Genomic DNA, 23,802 nt, shown 5'->3' on the forward strand with positions numbered 1-23,802 from the left:
AATAAAAAAGAACAGACGATAAAATACAAGCATATAACCTCTAACAGAAGAACAAAAGCAGAAATCTCAAGTATTTATTTTAAGGAAATTAGAGTTAAGATTTTTTGGGTTTTTTTTTTTTTAAAGAACTAGCAATTGACCACCAAACAGGACTTAAGTCTTACCACACTCAACTCTGCCCGAGAACTCTCAGCTGTAATTTCCTCCTCCCTCCAAGTTCCAGGTGATTTCTATGGCTGGTTCTCCTTAAGCAGACACACTGATGAGGAGCAGGGCTGGTGACTTTCCTAACCCCTGGTAACCCCAGCTAGCCAGCTGCTCAGTGATTTCAGTCCCCCTTTTCTCCCTGCATCCCGTAGGTAAGTCCTCTTCTAATCGTCCTCATTCTTGACAGAAATGACACATGCAGCAGAATCATAATTTACATCCTAGCTAGTTTATATTTGGCCTCTTTGCCCTTCCCCACTTCTAAATTTCCTTGGCCCTCTCTTGCTCCATTGTGTTTCTGGCCAATCAAACCTAGGTTTAAACCCAGCTCTTCCCCATCACATCCAATGTGGCTGAACAATAGCAAACCAGAGGCTGGTCTCACTCCAAGTTCATGTCACAGCCTCAAGTGGGTCCATTGCTGTCATCCACTCCATCTCAACTCCCTGGTCCTCTGCTCTCCCCCCGCTGGACACGAGCATTCCACACCTTCTCCTTTCCTCTCAGCCCTCTAACACCTCCTCCCTGTCGTCACTCTGGGCCAGTGACCCTGCTTCCTCTTTCTCTTAGAACAGAAGCAATCAGAAGAGACCTCACCCCCTGCAAGCCCACCAGCACCGGCACCACACCCACCCTCCCTCCTGTTAAAAAGGTGCTCTGCTTGCACCCCGACCCAAGGCCACCCCTGCACTGGGTCATGCCCTCTGACCCATTCAAGGACGTGATCCCCTTCCCCCTCTCCTGTGTCATCACGCTTCCCTCTCTACTGGATCATTCCCATCGGCGTTCAAACATGTGACACTAGTCCCCCATCATTTAAAAAGAAAACCCTCAAACCGCACTTTTGGCTCCCACCTACTTTCTTTCTTCCTTTTGCAGAAAAACGTCTAGAGTTGTCTACACTTGTCTCTAATTCTTGTCTTTCCATTCTCTCTGCTCCACCGAAACTTGCCTGTCAAGGTCACCGAGGACTCAGGCCTCAAAAATCAACCAAGAGCAGTATTTGATAGAGGCAGTCACTTCCTGTCTTTGAAACATCCCCCTTGCCTTACAGAGCATCACGGTTGTGGTCCTCCCACCCTACTGGTCACGCCTTCCCAGTCTCTGCTGATTCCTCCTTGTCACCTGTGCTTTGATCATCTGAGTGGCCTGGGGCTCCAGGCTCAGACCCCTTCTCCTCCCCATCCACTCTTACTCCCTTGGGGTTCCCCTCGAGTCTGATGTCTTTAAATAACATATACACTGAGGAACCCCACGTGGAGCTCTCTCCAACCTGCATGACTCCTCTGAACTCCAGCTGCCTGTTTAACATCTCCGACTAGACATCTAATAAGCTTCTCGAATGTGCCATCTCCAGAATCCAATTCCTAATCACACCTCCCACCCGCCCACCTGCTCCTTCCACAGTCTTCCTCTTATAAGCAACTGCAACTCCTTCCTTCCAGATGCTCACGTCAAAACCCCCGAAGTCACTTTGGACTCTTCCTCATGTCCCACATGCCATCCATCGGCGAATCCTGTTGGCGCCACCTTCAGTACATACTCAGAATCAGACCGATTCTCCCCTATCACCACGGGCCTGGTCCCCATCATCTGGATTGTTTTGGCGGTTTTGTTTTTTTTTTAAACATCTTTATTGGAGTATAATTGCTCTACAATGGTGTGTCAGTTTCTGCTTTATAATAAAGTGAATCAGCCATACATATACATATATCCCCGTATCTCCTCCCTCTTGCGTCTCCCTCCCACCCACCCTCCCTATACCACCCCTCTAGGTGGTCACAAAGCACCGAGCTGATCTCCCTGTGCTATGCGGCTGCTTCCCACTAGCTATCTATTTTACGTTTGGTAGTGTATATATGTCCATGCCACTCTCTCACTTTGTCCCAGCTTACCCTTCCCCCTCCCCGTGTCCTCAAGTCCATTCTCTACATCTGTGTCTTTATTCCTGTCCAGCCCCTAGGTTCTTCAGAACTTTTTTTGTTTTGTTTTGTTTTGTTTAGATTCCATATATATGTGTTAGCATACGGTATTTGTTTTTCTCTTTCTGACTTACTTCACTCTGTATGACAGACTCTAGGTCCATCCACCTCACTACAAATAACTCAATTTCATTTCTTTTTATGGGTGAGTAATATTCCATTGTATATATGTGCCACATCTTCTTTATCCATTCATCTGTCAATGGACACTTAGGTTGCTTCCATGTCCTGGCTATTGTAAATAGAGCTGCAATGAACATTGTGGTGCATGACTCTTCTTGAATTATGGTTTTCTCAGGGTATATGCCCAGTAGTGGGATTGCTGGATCATAGGGTAGTTCTATTTTTAGTTTTTTAAGGAATCTCCATAGTGGCTGTATCAATTTACATTCCCACCAACAGTGCAAGAGGGTTCCCTTTTCTCCACACTCTCTCCAGCATTTATTGTTTGTAGATTTTTTGATGATGGCCATTCTGACCAGTGTGAGATGATACCTCATTGTAGTTTTGATTTGCATTTCTCTAATGATTAGTGATGTTGAGCATCCTTTCATGTGTTTGTTGGCAATCTGTATGTCTTCTTTGGAGAAATGTCTATTTAGGTCTTCTGCCCATTTTTGGATTGGGTTGTTTGTTTTTTTAATATTGAGCTGCTTGTAAATTTTGGAGATTAATCCTTTGTCAGTTGCTTTGTTTGCAAATATTTTCTCTCATTCTGAATTGCACCAGTCTTCTAACTGGCCTCCCTGCCTTCACCCTTGCCCCCAAATCTATTCTCAATATGACAGCCACACACATCGGAACACATCGCCTCTCTGTGCAAATCCAGTGATTTGCCAACTCGCTTCGAATAAGGCCAAAGCCCTTACAACAACAGCAAGCTAAAGTCTCTCATGATCAGGCCCTCACACCTCCCCCACCTCACGTCCTTCCACTACTTCCTCACTCACGCCACTCCCACCCCGGTGGCCTTCCCAGTCCGCGAACATCTCCAGAGCCTTCATGCTCCTCCCACGGCAGGAACTCTATTCCTCCCCGGGTCACTTCATCACCTCCTTCAAGTCTTGACTAACTACGATCTGTTTTCCCCTCCTTATTCACCATATTTTAAATCACTATCCCCCTTCCAGCAATTCTCATTCCCCCTTCCTTGCTTTTTCTCCCTAGCAATTATCACCATCAGACACTCCATATATTTTATTTAGGTACTTGTTTATTATGTCCCATGATGGCACAGATGTTTATCTTTTTTAACGCGATACCTCCATCCAATCCTTAGAACATTGCCTGGCGCATTTTTGGAGGCCAGTCAATATCTAACGGATATAGGAATGCCTAGACAGCAGGGGGGTGGGGAGGCAGGATCCCTGGCTTTTAAATTTCCTAAAGCAGATAATATGCCATTAAAAAAAGAGGTTTAAGAGGAGGTTCTTTCCAGCCCTTCTCCCGCTATTTACAGAGGAGATGCAAGAGTAGAGTGGGAGAGGAAGCAAGAACCAGAGTCTGTGAGGGTTTCTGGTAAGGCAGCCCCACACCCTCCGCCACAGGTTAGCCCCGAAGTGTACATGGCATAGACCCCTCTGTAACCTTGGACATCCGGTAAGCAGCAGCCATCCGGAAATTGCCAGAGAATTTGGGGCGTATGGCGTTTGACAGAAGACGGCTGCAGGGGTGTCATGGGACAGAGAGCCTGAGGCAGTCCTCGTCATTTCCTGTAGACCCCGGAGTGTCACAAAGGAGCTGCCAACTTGTACCGTGCTCCCCAGAAAGGCTCGAGAGGTAGTCGAGAGAGAGAGCCGGGACACCTGAAAGGGCCTTCTGGTCGAGATAATGAGCTACAGTCTGTTTGGTCTGTGTGCCCAATAGAGCCAGGGTGCGCACACACTAGTGACCGGGGGTCCCTTCCTGTGGAGGTCATGACCTTATGGAAGCCCAACCCAGAACTCAGCTGCCTCCCAGGCGTGAGGACAAGAAAGAAAAATCCAAAACTAACTAAAGCTTAAACCTAAATGGTTGAAGTTACCAGGACTTTTCTGCCAGGAAAAATGTGAGCTCAAAAGAGAGATTAAGTTGAATTACAGAAAAATAAAGTTATATTTTCAACACGCTCACAGATGTGTGACTTGAAAATATCATTCCTGCTCTTTCACTAACCTGGCTTCTGATGGAGTTACTTTATGCCCACTTCTTCCTTCCCTTCCTCAAGAAGCCCAAGAATAAGTTAGCCCCCCGTGAGAATGAGCCCCACAGAAACAGGACGGTCCTCCCATGTCTTATCCCAGATGTGCCAAAGCCAAGCCACCCTCTGGTGTTAGTGGAATCCGATGATCCAAAGCTCCAAAAGGGAGATGGTCGTACACACTCTCTAATTCGAAGTGTGCTCTTGACCTCATTGTGTAATAGCTAAGCATCTAGTCTTGGAACACGACAAAGAGGAGAAACAAATGCAAATGGCTCGATGGTTGAAGTGTCACCTCAGGCTTCAGCAAGAAGTCTGGCCATCAAAGCTTTATTTCCCCGTGCCCAGGGTTCAAGGTCCCTCACCATTCAGCCAGCCAAGCAAGTCAGTCTGATCAAGGCACGGACTGGCGGCCTCTCCAATTTCAGCTAATAGCCAACATTCAGTTCCTGAGCAACCGGAGCCACGTAACAAAGACATGCTTCTCCGGGCTTGATCCAGTCTAATGGGCACCCTAATCCCTCTGAAGACCCAAATCAGCACGGCACATTCAGACCATTTAATCTCCCGTTTTCATTCGGTAAGCCTGACGCAGTTCATGAATATGGATGGCGAAATTGACAACAATCATTCCAAGCCTGACTTTCTGTGAAGTTAGGAAAGTTGGGGAAGGCAGGGAGTATCGCTTGTGTTCTCTCCCCAGGATGAACTCTTGAATCAAAGAGAAAAGTTCATGGTCAAATTCCTTTATCACCAAGGTTACAATTTTAAACCTTGGAGCCACTCTAGGGAAATATACACCCACCTCCATTTTTTAAAACTAATTTTAAGCAGGCCTTCATTGTCTACGTCAACCAGAAGGTAGCCATCCTAGACCGTGTTGAAAGTAATTTCTGTCTTAGCACAAATCAGCATCATCAAGATCGTAATATTAGAACCCAACACTGGGATTAGTATGGGCTTCGAGTTGGTGTCTGTGAAGATATTTTGTGACCTATAAAGTTTACCATGATAAACGCTCTTGTTGATGTTGTCAGCATCATCAGGTTGACCCCCAGTGCTTCTGCCCCATAGCTCAATATCTGCAGAACTGGAATAATGACGTGATGATTCTCTAGTTCTTTAATTAATGTCTTGAGATTTAAACACTGAGTCTGTTTGCTCACACACACATCAATACAAACACAGACATAACATACAAGTACTCACACCTCCATGTAAACCAGACAAACCCCTAGACGTGCAACGCCCCGACTCTGAACCTACCCCACCCCATGCATACTAAAAGTTTCATGCCCCCCCAAACCACACAGACTTACACCCACGGTCAGCTACCGTGTTGATTCAGCAGAACTCTACACACTAATGACCAAAAAAACCCACTTAATTATTCCCACGAGTGGAACACTGGGCTTTCAGTCTCGTGTGGACACTCCCTGCAGTTCTGCCTCCATGTCTGTGGAAGGGATCACTACTCTGTTTACTCTGACTTCCAGCTGGACCAGCAGAGGTGGGAGGAAAAGGAAGACCTTTAACCAAAATGCTGAATTGCTTCCAAAAGGCCCCGCGAATCAGTGTGCCTGAAACCTGGCAAAGTCAAGCAGATGGTGAGCAGAGAAGGGTCAGGACCTGACAGTTTGACTACTGGCCTGATCCAGATGGAGGGCCCAAGTGAGGTGGGGGACCTGTGGAAAATCTCTTCCAAACTCAGAAGCCTAAGGTATGTATGGGGGCCCCATGACTTGGTCCTCTGAGGACAGCATGACCCCATAACCCATGCAGAAAGTCCAAACGCATGGAATCTATCCAGCAGGGTGAATGAAAGAAGAGTGTTCAAACCTATGAAGAAAGCAATGAGACATTGCTACTCAAAATCTGTGATGATTCCAGTAGGGCCTGGGCAAAAACTCGCCTTACCTTCGTTCTGCTTATGTAGACAGTTTTGTTTGACAGGAGTTCCAGCCATCTACTTAAGAGAAAAACTATTTTTGAAGGCCTTCCCAGGGCTGCAGAAGCATTCATCAAACTACAGACACTAATCTTAGCTATCTTAAATTCAATTTTAGAGGTATTTTGGGGGAGCCTACTATGTGCCAAAGTCAACCTACTTTCTAGTTACTGTGTGAGTTTTCATACACAAAGTCATATTACTTTTCAAATATTCTATATTTTGAACTTGCTGCTAATTCAGGCTGGTTTCCCATGCCTCCGTGAACGTAAGAGAGGTGCTCACGTCACTGGGCAGGTTGATAAGCTCCGCTGAGCATCCTCAGGGGGAACCTGTACTCAGCAGTGAGAGCTGAACCAAGTTCCAAGCACTGTTTTGACCCAGGCTGGGGAACGGGAGGGGACAGGAATGATGACAGGACCATCAGGGGTAGGAAGGCATTAAATTAGACCTCAGAGAGAACTTCCTGTCCTGTAGATGTTCAAGGAAAGCCGAGAATTTCCCTCTGGGAAGAGATGAAGCTTCTTCCTCGTGGACCGGGGGAAAGACCTCTTGGGAAGAGGGGAGTACAGGGCAGAGGCAGGGAGGGCTGCTAGGTGGGGGCTGGGGCCTCTTCCTCCCTGATGAGGCCCTGGAGTTCGCCAGACAAGTCTCACCCTGGGCTGTCCCCCCTGCAGTGCGCATCGAGGGAGGAGGGGTGCACCCCCGAGGAGACCACAGGAATGCCAAGCAGGGGAAAGGCGCCCGGAGCCAAGGGCTCCGGCAACGAGGATCCAATATCGGCGGGTGACTCCAGCCCCCGTAACAGGAGAGACCGTAAAGTATGTGCTCTGCTTCCCAACCAGCAAACACAGCAAATAACCAATTACTCCAAATAGCTAACAGATTTCGGCTCTGATTTCCCTCCCCTTGCCTCCCCTGTGCCTTCACTTGTCATTGGATGGGCGATTTGTATTTGCTCTGAGAAAATGAGAGAAGGAATGACTCACAAAGGAAGGTCCAGATTACACACAGTGACAGGCATCAAACCTCCCTAATCAGAACTAATGGGAGTGGGGGGAGGCCAGGCTGCACTGGCAACACATCTGAACCAGAGATATTTTTAAAGAAGTACAGTTTTGTTACTTTCAAGCGCATACAATAATTCTTGCTAAACCAATAGTGCCAAATACATGTCCTTAGGAAACCTGCTTTAAGGAGAAGATAAGTACCTTCCTCATTAGCACATCTGATATGTACAAAAGTCCAGGTAAAAACCATTCGTGTTATTAAGGTGAAAACACTGCCCCTGAAACTCTCAAGGCCAGAGGTGCAAGCACGGTGCACTGAGACAAATTGCCTTGGGCACCTTCTGGAAATACTTCCTCACTTGAGAGACACACCCTGTCATTGATTCCTTTGCTCAGAAAACCTTTGCTTCCAAGTCTTTTGATAAATTGTTGTTGGTACTCATAAGCTGCAGTGAAGCATTCCCCCCAAAACTTGGAAAGAGAAATAGGGCTGCCCTCGGAGAATCAGACCATGAAATCAATGCAGAGGGGTTCAGAGCAAGGAGAGGCAAAATCATCTCAAAGGGAAAGGCAGCTTCTACGCTGAGCCTTAACCGTAAGTGGGTAAATTGTACTAATACATCTAGAGAAAGGCTATGTCAGGAAACAAAGGAACTGATCAGTCCTGGAAATGTAAGAGAAGAGGAGTTAGAGTTGACTGTTCACACCAGCATCATCAGAGGCAGGATCCCAGGGTTAGGGACTAAAGCTGTCCCTTTCTTTGGAGATGGAGGTATCAGTCCATTTTGGACAGCTGATACTCAATTTCAAATCCCAGAACTCCTCTCTCCTCATTCTGATTCTTCACTCATCTCCAGTCACAACTTGGCTTCCCAACTGCTGAGCCTATAGAGAGACCACAGGCTGGACCACTATCCAAGATCACATCCCCCAGGCAGAAGTATTTCTCACTGTAAACTCATACATTGGTAACCTTGGTCTAGAAACTTGAAAAATATGCATCTAGCCCTAAGAAAGTTGACCCATCAGGTGTCTGAGCTCACAAGGTTGAGGGTCCACACAGCCAAGACTGTAGAAGCTTCTCTAGACTAACACCCCTGCCTGGAGCCAGCTCTCCTTTATTTAAGAAACTCCTATATAGGGTTCTATAGGCAAGAACTGTGGCTCGGACCTAGCCAGCCAGCATCTGACTGCCCCAACAAACATAGAAAACAAACTCTTCAGCCCAGTAGAAAAGCCTCTGATCCTGTTTTCCTTCTTAATTCTCCCACCCTGCTGGATTCCTAACTGGCAAGGTAAATTTACAACAACCTTAGACTGTTTCCTTCTTCCTTTTACCTGAGTTTGAGATTAGAAGGGGGCCTATGCACTAATGCAAGAGCCATTGGAGCTCCTGGTTCTTGACAAGCAAGGACTTCCCTCTGTGAGGACAGAAAGAAAAGATTAAGGTTCAAAAGAAGGGGGACAATACGAGGACTAAGATAAGTGTTCTGTTAAAGGGTTGAGTAAAAACGAAAGAAAACAAAGGACCAATTTATGGTCACAGGAAGCCTCAGGAGGATCCCATAAACAAGAAGTTAGAGCATGTGGTCCTGAAGGAACTAGCATCTGCATGAAGACATCATGACTGTCAAATTGAAAACTATAACAAAGACACTGATTTCCAGCAAAATGGCAAACTAGAGGACCAGAGAAACCCTCCAAGTAAGAACACCTAAATTAATTAATACGATATCTTTAAAATTCTTTTTAAATGCATGACTGAGCTGATAGGAATGTAAAGAAGATCCTTGGAGGCAAATGAAAAATAAAAAATCCAGAGAAATAAGGAGCCAAAATGCAAACTAACGGTGGGGCCCAAAAAGCCCAAGCCAAACATTTAGTTTTAAGTGAATCTGAGTTTGTAGTGTTTCCAGGCATCTGATAAAAGTAAACATGTGTCCTCTCTGAAAGAATGTGACTTTCATCCAGGCCTCAAAGAACTCTCAGATAAAGTTCCAAGGAACATGAGTTCACAATTGAAAGTACTGAAACACATAAGAAACAAGGCACCATGAGTGAGAGTCAGCTAGAAACACCAACTGCAGATCAGACTTGTCAGGACAACAGAAAGCAGAATTATCAGAAATAGGACTTTTAAGAAAAAAACTCTTTAAAAAATAAAGGCATTAACAATATGGCAAAAGAACAAGATACTTTCAAAAATAAACAAGAAGATTTGGAAAAAAAGAGAACTTTTAGAGATAAAAATATTAATACTTAGGACTACAAACTCAATAGACAGGGTTACATAACCTTTAGAAACAAGACTTAGTGAACTAGAAGACATATCTTCAGAAATTAGCCAGTGTGTAACACAAAGAAACACGAAATATGAAAGAAAGTTGAACCGACATGGAGAATAGAGCAGGTCCATTGAAGATCTAATCAGGATTTTAGAAGGAAATGAGAGAATGGGGAATATGTAATATTTGAAGAGATAATGGTTGACCATCCAGAACTAATTAAAAGTAAAAAGGCAAAAAAACAGTCCTCTGATTTAGGAAGACAACAGCACAATGGAAGCCAGAAGGTAGTGAGATTAGTGAGATAGTATCTTCAAAGTGATGACTGGAGATAAGTGTCAGTGAAACTAGTATTTCTAAAATAAGAGTGAAATAAAAATATTTTCAAACAATAATTAAAAAGTGAGACACGCCTGCTGCCAAACACCTGGAAAGCCACACACACACACACACACACACACACACACACACACACTGGGGCTGACCCTCACGCACCTGCTGGGCAATAGGAATGGGCATCATCAGAAAATCTACAAACAATAAATGCTGGAGAGGGTGTGGAGAAAAGGGAACCCTCTTACACTATTGGTGGGAATGTACATTGATACAGCCACTATGGAGAACAGTATGGAGGTCCCTTAAAAAACTAAAAATAGAACCACCATATGACCCAGTAATCCCACTCCTGGGCATATACCCGGAGAAAACCATAATTCAAAAAGATACATGCACGCCAATGTTCATTGCAGCACTATTTACAACAGCCAGGACATGGAAGCAAAATGTCCATCAATAGAGGAATGGATAAAGAAGATGTAGGAAAAAATTGGAAAAAAATTAAACAAAGTGACGACATTGCCGTCTGTTACACGATCTAAGAATGTCCAAACAATGGCAGCAAATGAGTAGCTGGAGAATAAGGGAATCGTGGAGTGAAGAGTCTTGGACTAGGATTCGGGAGATTTGGGATTAAATATTACTTTATTTATTATCATTATGCCAATTTTAAATGAAGGAATAGAAGCTCAGAAAGTTAACTAAGTCAACCAAAGATACCTAGCTTCTGAGTGGCGGGAATGAGATTGAAATGCAAAGCACTGAACAACTCAACTGACATTTCTCACTGCAGATATCCAACTGCCTTCTTGATATATCTTTTTGAAGTCTAACAGGCATCTTAAACTGGACTGGACAAAATAGAGCTTTGAATTTCTCTGCCTGCCCTCCTAATTCACTTCCCCACAGATTTTCCCAATCTCAGTTATGGTATCATCCTATCCATCCAGTTGCTCAGGCTTCAAACTTAAAGAACCATCCTTGATTTCTTCTAATTCATCTAATTCATCGGTAGGATCTACAAGTTCTATCTCTAAAACATATCCTGCCACTAATACTGTTCAACTATCATTTTTTACCCCAACTATGGCAACAGCCTCTAAATTGGTCTTCTAGAAGAACATATCTTTAAGTAGGGACGTCAGGTGCTCCTGAGAACTCTTGCCTCCTTTATAGTCCATCCTGCATACAGAAGCCAAAGTGGACTTTGTAAAGTGTGATTCAGACCCGGCCATACCTCAGTTTAAAGTCACCCAAGGCCTTCTCTTTATAACCAGAAAAAAAATCCACTGTCCTTGAAGTGCCCATGCACTCATTCCCCTGCTCCCCACTCTCCCCTTCGTTCCCTACTCCGAGCCATGTTGGCTTTTCTGCCTCTTAGACAGTCAGCTCTTTTCCATCTCAGGATTTTGACATCAGCTTTTCCTTATCCACATATCTGCCTCCTACTCATCATTCAAGTAACAATCAAAATGTAACGGCAAAGTGACTACCTTAGTTAAAGCAACCCCCTCACTCACTCTGAATGGCATTTCCACATTTTATCTTCTTCTTAGTGCTATCACTTCTTGAAATCCCAAGAGATTGAAGCCTCATTGAAGACATAGACTCTGTTTCACACACTTTAGTATTTCATGCCCAGAATGGTACCTGTGTATATTTGGTGTTTAATAAATATTGTTTGATTGACTGAATTAATGGGTTATTTGCATCCTAAGGTAACCTTTCAGAAATGATGAACAAACTAGTGAAACAATAGAACATTCTCTTTCTAAATCCCGGCATATGAACATATTGCGAGTTTGGTTCCAGACCATCTCTATAAACCAAATATCGTAATAAAGAGAGTCACATGAATTTTTTGGTCTCCAAATGCATATAAAAGTTATGTTTACACTATGTTGTAGTATATTAAGTGTGAAATAACATTATGTCTAAATAAAAAATGTACATACCTTAAAAAAAAAGATGTGGTACATTTATACAATGGAATATTATTCAGCCATAAAAGGAATGAAATAGTGTCATTTGCAGAAATGTGGATAGACCTAGAGATTTTCATACAGAGTGAAGTAAGTCAGAAAGAGAAAAACAAGTATCATATAATACTGCTAGAAAAATGGTACATATGAACTTATTTGCAAGGCAGAAATAGAGACACAGATGTAGAGAACAAATTTATGGATATCAAAGGGGGAAGGGGGGGTGGGATGATTGGGAGATTGGGATTGACATATACACACTACTATATATAAAACAGACAACTAATGAGAACCTACTATATAGCACAGGGAACTCTACTCAAAGCTCTATGGTGACCTAAATGGGAAGGAAATCTAAAAAAGAGGGGACACATGTATATATATAACTGATTCACTTTGCTGTACAGCAGAAACTAACACAACATTGTAAAGCAACTATACTGCAATAAAAAAAATTTTTAATAGAAAAAATAAGTGAGAATGTTTATAATGAATTGATCCCAATTACAGGAATTTCTATAGGCTCTACTTCAGGAATAAAGATGATCTCAGGAGAAGGAAGACTGGTCTACAAAACAAAACAGTCAACATGGGCATAGCTAAAAGAAAAATCAATTACTTAAAAAATAATATTGCTTTAAAAGTGTCATTTATAGAGGTAGAGCTAAAATATTGAACAAAAGTTTGTAAATTGGTAAGTGACTGGAATTAAAGCATCCAAAGTTCCTTGTAATATTTTGGAGGAGGCTATAAATGCCAATTAAATTTAGACTTTACTAAATTGAATATACATGTTAAAGTTTCTATACTAATCCCTGAAGGAATAGAAACAATGTATAGCTTTGAAACTGAAAAGGGAAAAAGGAATGAAAAGACGGGTGCAGGGGGTGGGGGCAGGTGAATCTTTCAATCCAAAAAAATTTTAAAAAGAGGAAAAAAAGAAAAGGGCTGGACAGTAGAATAAAATGGCAGAAATAAATCCAAATATATCAGTAAGACACAATTAATATATTAGACTGTCCAACTCTCTAATTAAGAGCTTATGTCAGAATGTATTAAATAAAACCAGACTCCATCTATTTGCTGTTCATCAGAGAGACACCTAAAACATAAAATCACAGAAAAGTTGAAAGTAAAAAGAAAAAGATATACTAGGAAAACATCAAGCAAGAGAATATGGTATAGCTATGTTAACATGAGACAAAACAGACTTTAAGGCAAAACTCATTAGTAGAGATTTTAAAAGGTAAGGAGTGGGGGTTTACTACGTATCATTAAAAGATTCAATTCTCTAGGAAGATATAAGAAATCTACAGTTGTTTGTGCCTAATAACACAGCCTCAAATATATAAAGGAAAAGTAGGCAGAAATAACAAGGAAGAACAAACATCACATCAAAGCAGGATGTTTTAATATCTCAAAAATTGATAAACCACACAAAACAAAATCACAAGAAAATAGATTTGAATAACGCAGTTAACAAGTCTGATCTAAATGGACACGCTATATGTAAAACACATTGGGAGAATACACATTCTTTTCAAGCACACACAAGATCATTACAAAAATTGACCCTGTACTAGGCCATAAAGCAAGTGTCAAGAAATATTGCACACAGACCACATTCTCTGAACCATAGTACTGTTAAGCTAGAAACCGATAAAAAGATAACTTAAAACATAAGTTAGGAATTTCTAAAACATACTTTTAAACAATTCAGGTGTCAAAAAGAAATATGACAGAAATCAGAAAATACTCAGGACTAAAAAACAACAAAAATACCACTTACCAAAACCTGTGGGATGCATAAAGCAGTACTTCGAGGGAATTCTATAGCCTTAAATGCTTACATTAGAAAAGAGGAAAGTTTGAAAATTGATGAACTAGGCATAGCTCTTAAGAGGTTAAAAATATAACAAGCTCTCTAAAACTCGAAGGAAGAAGATAATAAAGAAAAGAACTAGAAACTAGAAAACACAGAAACAATAGAGCTAAATCAACAGACATAAAAATTGGTTCTCTGAAAAGACTTTTACAGAACTGACAAATTTTGGCAAGAATAATAAAATATAACCTTAGGAATGAAAGGGAACATAAATAGAAGAAGAAAATTTTTCAAAACAGTAAGAGGTTATTATGAAAAACACTATGTCAATAATTTTTAGCAAGAAATGGATAAATTCCTATAAAATATAAATCACCAAGAACGACTCACGTAGAAACAGAAAATCTCAAAGGTCCTATAAACATTTTTAAAATTTTTATCAGCAGTTTAAAATATCCCCGAGAAGAATGCTAAGTCTAGACAGTTTTACAAATGAATCTACCAAACCTTCAGGCAACAGATAATTTCAAGCTTTTATCATTTATTCAGAGACTAGAAAAAGAGAAAATATTCCCCAAGTCATTTTATAAGATTAATATTACCTAGATACCAAAACCTGAAAAGAACAGTATCAGAAAAAGAAACTCCAGGCCATTATCACTCATAAAGATTGATGCAAAAAAATTCCTAAAGTAAACATTTGCAAACTGAACCCAACAATGCAGAAAAAAGACAATGTAACATGACCAGGATAGATAGTTTCAGAACTGCAAAGTTGTTTCAGCATTTTAAAAAATCTATTAATGGGGGCTTCCCTGGTGGCGCAGTGGTTGAGAATCTGCCGCTAATGTGGGGGACACGGGTTCGAGCCCTGGTCTGGGAGGATCCCACATGCTGCGGAGCGACTAGGCCCGTGAGCCACAACTACTGAGCCTGCGCGTCTGGAGCCTGTGCTCCATAACAAAAGAGGCCGCGATAGTGAGAGGCCCACGCACCGCGATGAAGAGCGGCCCCCGCTTGCCACAACTAGAGAAAGCCCTCGCACAGAAACGAAGACCCAATACAGCAAAAATAAATTAATTAATTAATAACCTCCTACCCCCAACATCTAAAAAAAAAAAAATCTATTAATGTAATTCACCACATTAACAGATTAAAGGAGAAAAATCATATGATCACCTCAACAGATCCATAAAGAACACTGAATAAAATTTAACATCATTCATGATAAAAACTCCTAGCTAGCTAGTAATCACTCACCTGATAAATTTCATACTCAGTGGTGGAACATAAAAATATTCTATTTTATGGATAAAGAAGATGTGGTACATATATACAATGGAACATTACTCAGCCATAAAAAGGAATGAAATTGGGTCATTTGTAGAGATGTGGATGGACCTAGAGACTGTCATACAGAGTGAAGTAAGTCAGAAAGAGAAAAACAAATATTGTATATTAACGCATACATGTGGAATCCAGAAAAATGGTACAGATGAACCGGTTTGCAGGGCAGAAATAGAGACACAGATGTAGAGAACAAACATGGACACCAAGGGAGGAAAGTGGGGGGGGCAGGGAGGTGGTGGTGGTGGGATGAATTGAGAGATTAGGACTGAAATATATACACTAATATATATAAAATAGATAACTAATAAGAACCTGCTGTATAAAATAAATAAATAAAATAAAATTCAAAAAAATATATTCCATTTTAAATTAGAGCAGATAAGAATACTATTATCAGTTACATGGAATATTAAACTTGTGGTCCCAGTCAGTGCAATCAGACAAGAAAAGGAAATAATAAAAAAGAAAAAGAAATTAAAAGTACACAGAAGGGCTTCCCTGGTGGCGGCACAGTGGTTGGGAGTCCACCTGCTGGTGTGGAGGATGCGGATTTGTGTCCCGATCCGGGAGGATCCCTCATGCCGCAGAGCGGCTGCACCCGTGAGCCATGGCCACTGGGCCTGCGTGTCCGGAGTGTGTGCTCCGCGGCGGGAGAGGCCACAGCAGTGAGAGGCCCGTGTACCGCCAAAAAAAAAAACAAAAAAAAAAACACGGAAAAAAAGTACACAGAAGAATCAAAAAAATTTAAAGAGCTGGTTCTTTGGATGAAAAACAACCATAAAATTGATGAAATGCTATTAAGCCTAATGAAGTTAAAAAAAAAAAACATAAATTACAAAATTAGAAATGAGGATAAAAAACAGAACAGATACAGAAGGATTTTCTTTTATTATAGTAATATGTATAAATCTCTACTAATGTTATAAGCAATATCTGAAGACATCTAAGGCACTAAATTGATTGAAGAAGTAGAAAATGATCAAAGAATCCCCTCCCAAAAATGGTGCTAGGCCCAGTCTTACAAATGAGTACAGAGCAGATGCATCTTATACAATTGTATAAGGTATGCATTCCTGAAGATCTTCTAAAATTCAAAACTCACATCATATAACACCATTTTCAAAAAAAGATGATGGGTATCCTGTTTACCAGCTAAACCATAAATACAATTCATTTGGCCACCACCTTTTAAATTTCATGACTGTTAATCATTTTTTAAATGTAGATTGATTCACAGTATTACACATTTTATACATAAAACAAGACTATTAAAATGTTTATATCATGTAATTTTCAACTTGCATAATTCATATTCATAAAGAATGGCTCTCATGTATTTTCAAACCTTTAAACAATCATTCTCCTGCCACAGAGACTGTTCAAGAGCACAGGACATGAGAGTACACTTCAAAAAATATTTTATAAAACTATTATAACCTTGATATCAAAACCTAACAAAGACAACCTAAAAGTAATACTTATTAATAAAGATGCAAAAATCCCATATAAATAATAACAAATCTAACTCAGTAATCTATGCTAGATGTTATCCTTACAAACTTCCCCTTGACCAGGATTAACAAATGCTACCCATTCTCTCTGCTAACGATCTAAGGTCCAGAGCAGGTGCAAGCCTGCAGCTAATCTAATTTATCCACTGCAGCTCCCAGCAGATGAGCTATATGTTTACCAAGAGTTAATTGTTTGTTCCCAAATCTGTTTATGCCAGTTGTACTAATACAGTAATTAGATCAATAAGTAAATATTATAAAAATATATAAAATTTGAATTTAAAAAGAAAGGGCATTTTATCTATGAAAATGAACTTAATGTTGATTTTTTTTTAATTATGAAAATTAAGTATGAGTGAGGGGGATCTGAAATGTTAAAAAAAACTCCATGTTCAGAGTCTTTTGCAGCTATCATTAAGAGCTCATCAAACTTTAATAAACCTAAAGGAAAAATCATAGCTAATGCATTATGAATGTGGTTTATACTGGAAAGGCAATATGACATTTGAATAGCAGATCAGATTCAAAGAGGTCTTGGCACATGTCAAATGATTGTCAAATGAAGATACATGGATATGATTAAAAAGAAATGTTCGTGGTACTTATATTTGACTTTTAATGAGTCCCTATTTAACCGACTTTAATTAGCCAACCAACTACCTATCTTGATGGACTGCATAAGAGGACTTCAATTGTAGTCAACTATAATACCATGACCAATTGACCCATTTGGGTTTACCCCAGGAATGCAGGACAATTATACATACATATATATGAGTGTGTGTGTGTGTGTGTGTGTGTGTGTGTACATATATAATATATATATATAAAACGGACAATGGAAAACAAAATGATCATCTTGATAAATGCCAAATGCCATTGGATAATATCAGTTGGCCATAAGATGTTATGGGAAAACCCGAACGAACTTTATGCCCAGCCCAATATTAAACTTCCATATCTAATTTTTAAGTTATTAATAAACTAATAATACAGGACACAACCTGACAAAATCAAGAATATCTATCCGAAACCACCAATCATTATCATAATGGAAAAATGACAGAGACCTTCTCATTAGAATCAGTAACTAAATAAGTTTGCTCACTAGCAACTCCATTATCAAATGTCATTCTGGAAAAAGGAATAATGACATGTTTATTATAATAATAATAATAATAATTAATATAATAATGACATGTTATAATGACATGTTTATTATTGTTTGAAGAAGGCAATCTTATCTACCTGAAAAACTCAACCGAATCAATTAACCACTGTCAGAAGTAATAAAGGTACTTAACAAAGAGTCTGTTTCAAAGTAAATATACCAAAATATTGTTTTTCTATATTCTAGCAATAGCTAGTTATACAAAGTCATAAGGGAAAAAAAGATATTCCATTCAGACAGCAACAAACACTATAAAATGCCTAGGAATAACTTAACAAGAAATGGACTAGACCTATTTAAAGTAAACTAAAAATAACTCCTCTAAGGGACAAAAAATAAGACAATAGTGGAAATTAAGAAATGAAATGTCCAATGATAGGGGAATAGTTTATGGATGTCCATACAACAGCATGACATGCAACCATTTTTTAAAGAATATAAAGACATGGAAAAACATTTATAATACATTTTAAGTACAAGAAAATGCAGATTTTTTAAAAAGTACAATATGATCTTGATTTTGTAAAAAAATAAAAGTATGCACGTGCGCATAAGAGATATCTAAAAATGTAGGCACATCAAAGTCTTAACAGTGCTTATCTCCAACTGGTAGGAACACAGGTGGTTTTAACTTTCTGCCTTACACTTTTTTGTGTTTTCTATATTTTCTACAATAGATAAATCAGAAAACATTTAAAATGTAGACTGCCTCTGCCTAGAAGCCATAAAACTCTCAACACAGCAATGCCTCCTCTTGGCACCATGAATGGAGTTTAACTTTCAGCAAGTCCTATCTCTTATGTCCCCCCTACAAGTCTGGGGCTCCCCTTGGCTTCATGAGTGCATGTTGAAGGACCCTCGACCCATAAAGATAATACCTAAGGAATCAGCCCAGGAGGACAGAAGTATCCCTCCTGGCAAATGCAGGAGTGAACTGTGGGCCCCAGCAGAGCTCTCAGAATCTGCCGGGGACAGCCAGGTTTCCGCAGTCACACACGTTTCATGCCTCTGGGAGGAGTAGAGAAAATCAATCTGCCTTTGCCCACAGAGGCCTCTTGTGTCCCACGTCCCAGCGGTCAGGGTCTAGAGACTTCCCTGTTTCCACTGGCCCATGCTACCCCATGCAGGGAAACAGGATTAAGGTAAATCCCAGGATGCACCGAGAGATAATTCAGGGATGTCTGTTTCTGCAAACCTTCCCTCAGCTTTCTCCCTGCCCCTCCATCACCGCACAGGAGAGGTAACTGTTTTCTGCCAGGGCTCAGAAAACTCCTTTCTTCCCCTCCCATCCCCACCTCCTCTGTTCCCTTCCTAACTCCTTACCCCCACTCAGCCCCCCCGGGAAAATCAAGGTGCCCACAAATAGGTAAACAATACATACATGACGACTGGATGGAGAAGACGCCATGTTAGTGGGGGCGAAGCCCGACAGACCATCTGCAAGCTACAAATTAAACACGCTGGTTAGCGACAGGATTAGAGAAACCAGGGAAAACTGCATGATCCCGAGGAAGCAGAGCTCTCCAACCAGGCACCCTGTGCTCTCTCTCCAGGGAGGCTGCAAAAGTTGTGCGAGAAACGCGTGCTTTGGAGTTGGACAAGTGTGGCTCCGAATCCCGGCCTCATTGCTTTACCAGCTACGTGACCTTGGACAAGCCCCCTGACCTCTCTGAGTCAGCATCTCCATCTGGAGAATGGGAACACAGCCGTGTGTTGTCACAGAGCAGCAGCGAGTATGGATGACGTGAAGGCCATGCACACCTAGGACAAGGTGAGGCACGTGGGAGGGGCTCAGCCAATACCTGTCTCATGCCTGCTTTCTCACTGCCCTGGGCACCACTGACTCCATGCCACTCTCACATGCCCTCCCTGCCTTTCCAACTTCCTGACCTCAGACATACTCCAAGCTCCCCATCATCCCTGGTGGTTTCTTCTAACAACTGAGTCACACCAACCCCTGCTTGGGCACTATTCCTAAACCAATGCAGGTTTCTGAGTCTTCTGTCCTCAAGGACAAAAACCAGGGCATCATGTGGCTTCCCCAAAACCAGGGGAGCTTTAAGAGTCTCATAAACATGCCACCCCTATACTACGGAAACCTTGCTGCATTCTTTTCTGGCATCAGATCCTTGCCTGCAATCTCCTAGCACAGTGAATCCATAATGTATAGGGTGCAGGGTCCAGGAGGGCCTTGTTGGGGTCAGGACCGAAGGTAGGGTGACTTTTTCAGGGGCCACTACAATAGTGCCAGAGGAGGTGATGGAGCTGTGGGTGGACGAGGTGGATGAGGCCAGGAGATGCCTTCTAGGCAGAGGAGACAGCAAGTGTGAAGGATAGAGGAATAAAGCAGCACTGCCAGTTTAAGAGAGAGCTAACGGTCCAGGAAGGCAGGCTTGGGGGATATGGTGGAGGGAAGAGCAGACCAGCGGGACCCTCTCTTCCTTTGAGTCTGGGGCAGGAGGCTCTGGGAGACTCCCCAGGAGGCCGAGCCCTTGGAATCGACCAGATGAACTCCACGTGAAGCCCCCAGCTGCCCAGAGACTGGCCCAGCCAGGCAGCAGCTCTGCCCCTCTTGTTCTCCTCCTGAACCTCACAGAAGCCGTATTGTTATTTTTAATACAGTTCGTTTTTAGAAAGGTGAGAGGGAAACCGGCAGTTCACCAGTGCAAGAGGGAGAAAAAATAAAGCTAAACATAGTGCTCCAAAGGTCTGGGCCAGCTTCCGAAATTACATGTTCCCCTTTGGGATTTGGACATAATTTGCCGCTCCAGTTCTGGGAGCACGTTCCCACCTTCACGGCATCCCAGAGACTAAAATCGGAGCAGGTGGCTCAAAATTAGCCCGAGCTGGGAGCCGGGGAGCAGCTGGCCCCAGCACCCCACCCTACCCCACCCCACGTGTGTGGGGAGCAGGCCTTCTGATGCCTCCTGCACGCTAGCCTGAGTTTCCCCTACAGCCTCCCAGGCCCATCAGACACACACACACACACACACACACACTCGGTGCACCACCAAACACATGCAATCAACATACATGCTGTCAACACACACACACACACACACACACACACACACACACACCTCCCACCACCAAGCCTTTGCCCCAGCTCCTCTGCCCACCAGGAAAGGCCTCCTCTCCCCTCTGCTGTTCTAACCCCTCTCGCCAGCCCTCTGGGAGAAGCTTTCCTGATGACTTAGCCCACGCTGACCTTGTAGGGCCCAGAGTCCAAGATCCTGGTGTCCTTGCTAAGCAAGCATTCGCTGCTTTGCTATCACTCTGTGCATCTCATCTGGCTCTGCAACATAGCCCTCCTCTCTCTGTCAGCCAGAGGGAAGACTTCCTGAGAGCGCGCTTCCCCTTTATCCCTCCTCAACACACACATGTTCTCCACCCACGGCCTGACTTCAAGAGGAGACCCCTACCCAGGGTGATCTCTCAGAATGATAGGCAAGCGTCACCCTTGACCTGAAGGTAGGTGATGCGTGGGATGGGCAGGGGGTGCCACCTCTACGTGAGCCTCAGGACCCCCTAGGAAATGGTGGGAAGCCCACTCTGGGTGCGTTCCTGCACTGCTTCTCTTCCCATTTTCATCATCAGAACACCAAGAACCAGCAGACTAGTCGACAAAGACCCCAAGTTTGTTTGAAACATAAACGTAGAGCCTGATTCATACTCAGAGGCAGAATCAGAGCCAGAGAGTGCAGCCTGGGGGGAAGGGAAGGACAGAGGAGGCCGCGTTGGGAGCAGTTCATTCACAGCGTGCTCCTGGCTGGAGGCAACACCTATCTGTTCATTATTTTTCTATATTTTCCAAACTTTATATAATGGACATATACTTATAATCAGAGAAAAATGAATATATCCTTTATCTCAAGCAGAGCACTAGACGGAAGGAAACACCTCTGTGCCCCCCTCGGAGGACACCCCCAGCCTGCCCTCAGCAAGTTAGGTGTCAAGGCCACGATGCTTGCAGCACCACCACTACGCTTGCGCACATATCTGCTCCCAGCCCCCACCCCACTTCTCACGCACACTCATGTGCACACACACCGCACACACCCACACTGCCACCATCCCCAGACTACGGCACTAAAATCTACACAAAGACAGCCACACAGACCAAGAATACACTGTGGGGTTGCCATGCGAGAGTTGATCTCATCCCAGCCCCCGCCACAGAGAAGAGTCCAGGAGGCCAGGCATCTCCCTACTCCCAGAGACAGGTGCCCACCTACGAGGCCTAGAAGGCCAAGTGGACAGTTCTGCCTCATACATCCATTTCAGATCATCTCTAGAACTGGCCACTCTTGACAGACACTGAAACATTTCTAGAAACCTGAGAAATGCTTGGCCGTGGTTGTCAGCCAATGGCACAAGCATCAGGAAAGTCTGGGGTATCTTTTTCTAGTGTGTGGCAGCTCATCCCAGAAACTGGCGGACGATGGTGAGAAGGTTCTTCAGCAGAGAAGAGGCAACTGAGCAAGGAGACGGGAGGGACTTAAACAGAAGCCGAATGTGGCAAGAGAGCATTTGGAGCTGGGGAGGAGCCTTCTGCTGGGTCCACAGCCAGAGCTGGTGAGCACAGCGATAGGGGCCGCATGATGGGGGGGAACAACACGGGCGGCCTAGAGACACGGGCCGCACAAACACGAGCCAGCAAAATCCAAGTTCTGCCAGACTGCTCATCCCTCCTTCTCATCCCTCTCCTATCTGCACTGGGGAAGGGGCGAGGGGACAAGAGTCCAGCCAGAACTATCTGGAAAACCACTGGATCTGGAACCCACAGCCTCCTGGATCAGCCCCAAGATGCCCGGTCCTCCCAAGTCCTGCACAGGAGATGTGCAAAACAGAGTGAGGGAAGGATCTCCTGAGCCAGCCAGATCGGATCAACGATCTCAGAGAAAAGCACGATACAAAATTGCTTTTTCCCCAAGCCCCCAGCAGACCCCATCAGGACAGGGCTTCCCGAAGACTGGGACTGATCTCCCTGCGGGCCTCGGGGCTCCTTGAGAATAGGGTTATGTCTCCTCCATCAGACAGGGAGCTCGATGAGGGCAGGGTCCAAACCTCCCCCACCAGAGCAGGCGGATCTCACTTCCTCCTCTCCCTACCGACCTCCGAGGTCCTGTGAGCCCAGGCCCTCCCCGCGCGGGCATGCCTCCACCAGCCCGAACCTCAGCTCCCCGCCCTCTGCCCGGCCAGCAGCTCTAGCCGCATGCTCCCACCAAGAGTGCAGCCCCTGCTCTGGCTCAGACCCCGGGCCCCGGTTCACTCATGTCAACGCTGTAAGGACGTCCAGCCTGGGCCTCCTCACCGTCTGCCTCTGGTTGTGCTTGTAGCCAGCAGGACCCAAGAGAGTCCCTCCCCTCTGAGTCTGTAGACACTTTGAGGGCAGCACACACAGAACGGAAATCCTGCTGGGCAAGCTCTACGCTTCCCTGCACAGACTCAGACGGCCCGCTGACGGGGGTGGGGGAAGCGGGAGCCAGCACTGGGCGCCCGGAGCTTGGGGCTAATTAGCTGCCTCATTCAGCTACGAACACCCACCCAGGCCAGAAGGTACTAGCCTTGAGCGTAGCTGAATTCTGTGTATTTGCAATTTCCGTTTGGGTTTCCCCAGTCAAGAGAAGCTCCTCCTTAGACCCCTACAGAGAGTAGGCAGGTAACTGACCCAGACACCCATCTACTTATGCATCCATCCACTCATCCGTCCATCCATCCATCCATCCACCCGTCCATCTACCCATCCACCCAGGCAGACTTTCTTCGAACGCCTCCTCTAAGTCAGGCCCTGTGCTGGTCACTGGGGACACAAAGAGGAATGAGCCCTAGTCACTTCCCTGAGCCTAGTCTAGGAAAGATGCTGCACGACTTAAGGCAAGCGCGGTGACCAAGATAGAGACAGGACTTGCAGAAGAAGTGGGGGAGCCAGGGCAGAATCCTGGAAGGAGGTGACCACACCTAGGCTGAGTCTTACAGAATGACTGGGAGCTGGCCAGAAGGTGCTCCCAGCAGA

At 43.7% G+C, this 23,802-nt stretch overlaps 1 protein-coding gene across 9 annotated transcripts in view; it reads right to left on the reverse strand.

Moving 5' to 3' along the window:
• The window catches only part of DYSF (dysferlin), a gene marked incomplete at its 5' end in the record, with an annotated part of 221,322 nt that overhangs the window by 44,523 nt on the left and 152,997 nt on the right, over positions 1–23,802 (reverse strand). For 4 of the 9 annotated variants that reach the window (XM_079941049.1, XM_079941044.1, XM_079941048.1 and 1 more), the window contains one exon: positions 19,168–19,230. The exons of the other annotated variants lie outside the window; for them this stretch is intronic. In XM_079941049.1, the coding sequence (XP_079797175.1) occupies positions 19,168–19,230 (63 nt within the window). The remainder of the gene's footprint in view (positions 1–19,167; positions 19,231–23,802) is intronic. 9 annotated transcript variants of the gene reach the window in all.

The sequence above is a fragment of the Stenella coeruleoalba genome (genome assembly GCF_951394435.1).
Source record: "Stenella coeruleoalba genome assembly, chromosome: 13".
In the NCBI taxonomy this organism is placed as follows: Eukaryota; Metazoa; Chordata; class Mammalia; order Artiodactyla; family Delphinidae; genus Stenella; species Stenella coeruleoalba.